Source organism: Eurytemora carolleeae, unplaced genomic scaffold (genome assembly GCF_000591075.1).
Source record: "Eurytemora carolleeae unplaced genomic scaffold, Eaff_2.0 scaffold1938, whole genome shotgun sequence".
NCBI classification, from domain to species: domain Eukaryota; kingdom Metazoa; phylum Arthropoda; class Copepoda; order Calanoida; family Temoridae; genus Eurytemora; species Eurytemora carolleeae.
The window spans coordinates 11,296-19,106 of NW_019397836.1; the positions used below are offsets into that span (position 1 = coordinate 11,296).

General features: G+C 34.3%; 1 protein-coding gene across 1 annotated transcript; it reads right to left on the reverse strand.

Annotated features, from left to right (window-relative positions):
• Positions 1–2,931: 2,931 nt before the first annotated feature.
• LOC111716061 (cuticle protein 16.5) lies at positions 2,932–5,010 on the reverse strand. Its single transcript, XM_023491470.1, has 3 exons — positions 4,903–5,010; positions 3,558–4,194; positions 2,932–3,474 (listed from the first exon to the last, which is right to left on the reverse strand). Exons 2-3 carry the CDS (start codon positions 4,189–4,191, stop codon positions 3,461–3,463), a joined length of 648 nt encoding a protein of 215 aa, XP_023347238.1. The 5' UTR covers positions 4,192–4,194; positions 4,903–5,010; the 3' UTR covers positions 2,932–3,460.
• Positions 5,011–7,811: the final 2,801 nt, after the last annotated feature.

Here is a 7,811-nt window from a genome sequence, read left to right on the forward strand (position 1 = left end):
TGTTTTAATACTAATATTGTGAGTGGGAAGTTGACAAAAGGGATTCTGAACGTTAAAGATGGCAAAATATCAAACTCTAGAATATAAATAGAAAATTCATAAAAACTTTAGCAACAAATCATTACACGGGCAGCCGTAGTACATTTGAATTTCCGAGCAGGGTCAACCTTTCCGGTCCCATTTTGTACTGTATCGCCTGGGTAAATAAAGCAGACACTAAATAGGACCAGCCTGTGCAACAAGATTGACGCAGTCAGACTTTAGGTTGAATCTACTTTTACTAAAGGGTCAGAGGTGCGTGATTAAAAAGTCGTCAAGATTGCGCTTGAATAAAGTCCCGTGAAACTGGTTGAATATGAGCATACGTGAGGTCTAGAGGAACCCCGGGGTAATATATCTTGGATCCTGGAATCCTCGGGGTAATGTTTGATCTAGATATTAAACAGGAGATTGTTTCAGTTTATACCAGTTCGGGACAATCTCAAATATTTATTGGTTTAATTGTACTTTCACCAAATCATCATACTTTGTTATTTTTCCTCTTGAGATGCTCATCTAGACTCAAACTTCATAAAGAACCTTTATTATACATCGGAACTTTATAAGGAATATTATTATGATTATTATATTTACCTTTATAAGATTGTTTAATCAATCAAAGGATGTATTTTCAAGTTTGTCAAATTAATTACATTTCCTGTGTCATTATAATACAATGAAGGAAAGTGTTAAAAATACATTTTTTACGGTACGTTGGTAGATTTCAGAAGATTCAAATTAATTTTTGAGTAAAAAAAAGAAATTAAGCATTTGCAACATTATTGTAAAAAAAAACTAGGAAATAAGATGGAAACCGAAAGGATTGCAAACCTTTAATATTTTCCCAGGCATATGGCCTAGTTTACCAGGCAGTCTCCCATACTATTGGTTGGTTTCTGGATTTATAAGGTTAGATTGAGGTTTCTTTATTGGTTTATGGTTAAAACTTAATTAGATTTCTAGTCAATTTTTATTTCTATTCTCTAAAAATAAAGATGCTTAAGTTTTCCAAGAAAAAAATTGAAAATTTGAATTAATTCAAACTCAAATTTATTGTCGCATATATGTAACCCACTTTAAAAGTGGCATGATCTGAGCTGTAACAATATGTACTGTACATGATCCGAGTTCTAACAATATGTACTGTACATGATCCGAGTTCTAACAATATGTACTGTACATGATCCGAGTTCTAACAATATGTACTGTACATGATCCGAGCTGTAACAATATGTACTGTACATGATCTGAGCTGTAACAATATGTACTGTACATGATCCGAGTTCCAACAATATGTGCTGTACATGATCCGAGTTCTAACAATATGTACTGTACATGAATTCACTCGATCGTACTGCCCAGTATTGACACCCTAGTGTAGAGTCGACCTAGCACGCTTTACGCAAGGTTATAATGCAAGGAAAGTTATTTCAGAGATGTACGCATATTTTGTACTGCAGTTCACTGTCTCTGGGTGGTAATGTAAACAAAAAACGGATGTCACAGCCTGACATGGGATCCATCTTTCACTTAAAAATTCAATGAAATATTCTGGTCATATTATGTGATTTTTCAAGATTTTCGAAATTCAATGCTTTTATCCTGCATCGGATACTAAACGAACACTGATACATCTATTCTTGTTTACAAATTCCGCCCAGAGAGAACTGGTTTCAATATGTACGCAGAGTATACGCAACTGCAATTAACTTTCCTTGCATTATAACCTTGATTTGACGCTACACATCTAGCCTTGCAAGATCACAGTGATATATAATTGTTACCAATCATTAAAAAAATGTATCTCCATTATTTTTAAAAAATTAAGAACTTTATTGGATTTCATTACATTTGTGAATCTAATCACTGCAAAGAAAGATGATTGAGGTTTTCTAGAAAATTTTCAAAGACTGAAAAAATTAATAGAATCAAACTCAAATTTATATACATATAAAAAAATATAATCAATTTATTATTCAATCAAAAACAGAATTACATCCTCAAGACACGGCGTTTCATGGAGTTGCTCCAATCTTCAGTGAGGTTTGTTTTGTCTGTTTTGTACGATATGTATATATATGTAATAAAAACCCTTTTTCATTTATATCTTTGTAACCCGTAAATATTTAGTTCATCCTCCCTAGTTGCGGTCAACTTATTTACCTGCACCTTCTTAAATCTAAATATAGACAGTTCAACACAGATTTTTGTTATTTACTGATCGTATATATCTGGACAGGTATAGAGGATAGAGTTTGTGATAGATTAAAACTGCGCATTTAAGCTGATAAAGACTAAGAAGGAATTTAGGCATTTATATATATTTTATAAATTTATATATATATATATAAATACGGAACAGATCTATAAAGTCAAAATACCCTGGCTCGACATTTTTTTAAAAAGGAATTGAGTCTTAACCAGAAACTCAATTTTCTCATCCCTTTATCTTTGCAACTTGATGCTGTAAACATTTGATACTCCAAACTTAGATTTATTGATTTGACAAGATTCATAGATTGTAGTATCTATGGTCTAGGTATTGGGTTACAAAGATAAAGCGTTTAGCCAATCATAGTGTGTGGAAAAAAATCAAGTCCTCTATCTACATTATTTCTGAAATGTTCGAAGCCTTTCAAATGGTTGGTTTGATTTTATTTATAATCAAATCAAGTATAAGAAAGAAATCTAGCTTTATATACTTTCTTAACTGGATGGCTTATCTCAATCAGAATTTAAATTTAATAGAAAGTAAAACTGCTCATACACAAGTTATTATCAAGGTTTTATTATCTCAAATATATATTTTTTCTTCTTTATATGCTGGTTAATTAGTCATTAAGTTCTCTGTTTTAACACGACGCTCTCTCTCTTTTAATAAATTATAAATCGTTAAATTTTAAATTCATCTATTTTGTACATTTTATTTGAGTATAAGTTAACAAAGAGAATACAATTTAATAAATGAAATGGTAGAAAAACGAGATTCTATTTTGGATATTTTACCTCTATAGAAAGAGGATGAAATAAATATACATTTAAAATAATTATTTTACTAAAGATCAACCACCACAGTGCCAATTTGGCGTACTTTGTTATACATTCAACCCTTGAATGTAGAAAAGAGATTTAACCCGAAAAAATACATTCATACATTTTGTAAACACATTGGTATATTACCTACCAGCTTTATACAAACTTACATTTGAAACAATTATACTAGTTCACATACAAATTCTAAAAAATACATATTGGAGAATTGTTTGTTTTTTGTTTCTTTATAGTCAGGTGTGTGAGTAAGGGAGGGGGATACAAGAAGATCGTCATGCTGCGTCGTAAAGTGGGATGGGGGGGGGGTAGATATTTTATCACAGGTGTAGCTCAACTTCTCCCTAGTCTTTCAGTCCCAAGAATTCATCTCTTAATTCAAGTTAGCTGAAATAAAAATTTTAATTAGAAAACAAAATTTTCTAAAAATATTAAATTAAAATTTTAGAAAAAAAGAAGTTATGTCTTACCCCTGATGTTGTCGATGAATGAGTTGTAGACGCCAGCAACAAGCTCAGCGATGAAAGGATCAACACCTAGATCTTCACCGAGGCTACGACCAGTAGGGGCGGGGAACACGGTGGGACCAGCAGGATTACACAGGGTCAAGCTGAAGGGGGCTAGAATAGCATTAACAATAGGGGCCTTCAGGTCCAGGGCCATGGGGAACAGACCCAGAGCGACAACGGCGATGGAAGCGAGGAAGGGAGCGACGAGTTTGGCAAGGATGATGGCGATGATGATGGCAGCGGCGATGGCGGCAATGATTGCGATTGTTCCAAGATCGAATCCAGGCTCCTCTACAGCTCCGTAGCTGTTGTAATCATATCCTGAGTCGTATTCAGTGGGAGCAGCATAAGAAGCATCTCCAGTGGGAGCGCCGTATCCCCCAGTGGGAGCAGCATATCCTCCGCTTGGAGCAGAGTAGCTAGGAGCAGCGGCTTGGTAGGCGGGAGCAGAGTAACTGGGAGCAGCAGCCTGGTAGCTAGGAGAGGGAGCAGAGTAGCTGGGAGCAGCAGCAGCAGGAGCTGCATATCCACCATCAGCGTCAGCAAAAGCTGCCCCAACAAGAAGAGGTAGAACCAGGAAACACTTGAGACTCATGATCTAAATAAATATCAAAGAAACATGTGCGTCATCTAGTGGATCACTGTAAAGCACTGTGTGTGAAAGAGTTTGTTTTAACAAGTTATTATGCTTCTCTACCCCTTTAACTATTTGACATGCAACCTAGGGAAAGTTATATTTCTTTGTATTGCCGAGAGTGATGTAAAACCAAGAGAAATCAGTAAGAGTTCCAAAGTGTTCTGTTTAGCCTAAAACTTGTTCTATATCATGCATGAAACTTCTAAAACTGAATTGTGTGTATTTATCAGATCGTTTATACCCCCCATCATAATCTGATTTACCCCCCTCCTATTTATCAGATCGTTTATACTTCCCATCATAATCTGATTTTCCCCCCTCCTATTTATTCCCCTACGATTTTCCATCACTGAAAAATTGTTGATTCAGTTTAGCATATGATATTTAGATGTTCTTGTATTCCTATATCCCTGTATCCAATGCACAGTTTAAGTTCTCAAGTAAAACAAGATTCTAATTCGCCCACTTGCTCAATTTCACAAATGCTAAAAAGTATAAAATGTGTGATAAATCAGCACAGATTTTTATATATTTGTATATTTTTGCACAATTAACCATTCTAAAGTTTTCCTTGAAAAGGTATTAGATTTGTAAAAGATGTCCTCCCTTTAAGACAAAAAAGGAAATTTCTGATAGGATTTGAAACATCTGAGAGGTTTGTTAACACACCTGTACTGGTTGAGGATCTGATTTGAACTGAGGAAAGTTGAACTTGTTAGACCTAAGCTCAGAGAAGACCCAGGCTCTCAGACCACTCACAGGAGGGGTAAATATACGTCACAACCTAAACTTAAAACAATCTAACGTCAAATTTTTTATTTTCAAAAATCCATCAATAATTTTTGAAAAAATGCGGGAAATATTTTTCTTAATGAAAAGTGAAAATACGCTGGATACCTTGCCGCCCACGGCTCCAAACTGAAAATGGGGTCCGTAGATTGTAAAAAGTACGAGGATAGTTTCGACTTCTTATATCGTTTTTGGACAAACCATATATTTTCCTTTAAAGAATTATTTGATTTGAAACGAAGTGTCCTGTTTCTTGTGTAAAGTTGTATAGATCTCTAGCAGGACGGATTTACAAGACAAGAACTTGTGGAACGTGGGTGAAAGTATACAAGGTTAGTCATTTATACTCTACACACCTTATACAATACTGGAGATAGATGACCCAACCCTTTACACACCAAACCATCTACTCATCAAACCTTCTACTCATCCAGCCCAACCTTCTACTCATCCTACCCAACCCTCTACTCATCCAACCCAACCCTCTACTCTTCCAGTCCTCTACTCATCCTACCCAACCCTCTACTCTTCCAATCCTCGACTCATCCAGCCCAACCTTCTACTCATCCAATTCAACCCTCTACTCATCCAACCTAACCCTATTCTCATCCAACCCTCTACTCATCCAACTCTCTACTCATCCAACCCAACCCTCCATCAATAAAAACATAAACAAACTAATTCTAAACTCTAGCAAACGAAGGATTACAGATTCTTGGTAGGTATCAAACATCATTTAAACGAGGCGAACTTTAATCATCACTCAATTCCGTTGTTTATTGGGACACTCTGTACTGTCTTTAGTTTTCTATGATAGATATATGATGCACAGTCAGGTGGAGGAAAGTCAGGATAAAATAACAAAACCATTGACCTTCACATTTAAACAAACTAAAATTGTAATTTAAAGCGCTTGTATTCTACCAAACATTAAAACTATATTCTGGCACAAAATCAAGACTAAAAATTCATAACTTTATTTATATCAAATATTCAACCATTCTTTGTAACTAAAAATTCGGTCTCCTTGAAAAAATTAGCAGTTTTTTTCCCCAAATGCACATCTATTATTGCCTAGGGGTACTATGTTCTTAGAATAATTTTCATCCATACTAAGTAACTTTTCGCAGGTTAATCTATGGCTATATTCAAGTCTGAACATCTGTACATGCATTTAACCTGTGGATCAGTATATTTAAGGAGTTTAGGTCGCTATCAAAATCTTGTAAATAATCCATTGGTTAATTGTTATTTTTAAGCATGAAACTAACTGTAAAATAAATGTAGTATTAAAAGGAAAGTTTTATTTAATAAATTAAAACTAAGTATTTAAAGAAAATTGTGAAAATAATTGTTCACAATTTTATAATTAATTTTATATCTTCCTTAATGAAATTTCACTTTTTAGACTTTGCTCATTATTTCACTTTCCCTTGTCATGTCAGTTCAGTGATTAATATTTGTGTAACTAATTGATGTTGTTAGCTGATAATATAATGGTCTGAGCAACCCCCAGGAACCTAATGCCATCTAATAAATATACCAGGCTTCAAGGGACTGTTTGCGTAGTTTCAATTGTAGTTTCAATTACAACCCATATATATATCGGTGTTTAAAAAATCAGAAATGCTTAATAACTTCTTTTGTTAATTAAGCAACAAGGATAACATTTATATATTTAAAAAGCCCTTGAAAATGGATGTAATAAAGTGTGTCACATGTTAATATTTGTCATAATTAAAAATAATTATATTTTGAACATTTTTCCGAAGTACTTTTTAGACTTTTTTAAATGCTCCCTTGCACCCTAACAATGAAAGTTGGAGGTATAATTTGTTTTATGAGCAGACCTTGACAAGTTTGGCTAAGGACATGCATCATATTCCCCTATCGCACTTCTAATGGCAAAATCAGGGGGGTGGGGGGTTGGAACTTTCCCTGCCACCCCAGCCTATATTAGACAAAAATAGCCCAGCCGGGATAGGGTTAAATCAATAATTTATGTCAATTTCGTTTGTTTAAAAATCAATTTTATCAATATATAAAACCTCAATTAATTTAGATTTCTTTTATACTTTTTATTTGTTTAGTTTGACCTTTTGTAAAGTATATGCTAAACTGACATTTACGTAGATTCCTAGAACCTTTCAATATCATCATAAACCGGGTTATCTCCACACATACAAAAAAGAAATAATTGGCAAAATATTCATCGATTTTTGCTTGCAAGCTTGCAAACTTTAAATCACAATGTCCAGATATATCCAGTATCATGAACCTGGTTAACTCTGAATATATCCAGTATCTTGAACCTGGTTAACTCTGGATATATCCAGTATCTTGAACCTGGTTAACTCTGGATATATCCAGTATCTTGAACCTGGTTAACTCTGGGTATATCCAGTATCTTGAACCTGGTTAACTCCAGATATATCCAGTATCTTGAACTTGGTTAATTCTGGGCATATCCAGTATCTTGAACCTGGTTAACTCTGGATATATCCAGTATCTTGAACCTGGTTAACTGTGGATATATCCAGTATCATGAACCTGGTTAACTCTGGATACATCCAGTTTCAACCTGTTTAACTCTGGATATATCCAGTATCATGAACCGGGTTAACTCTGGATACATCCAGTTTCAACCTGTTTAACTCTAGCTATATCCAGTATTTTGCATTGATTTTGATAAATCAATTTTCATAATTAAGTCTCCAGATTGAAAAATCCAGTAAAGAATTTGTGCGCTTGCTGAACATTTACAGACCATATAAACGTCTTATAGACCA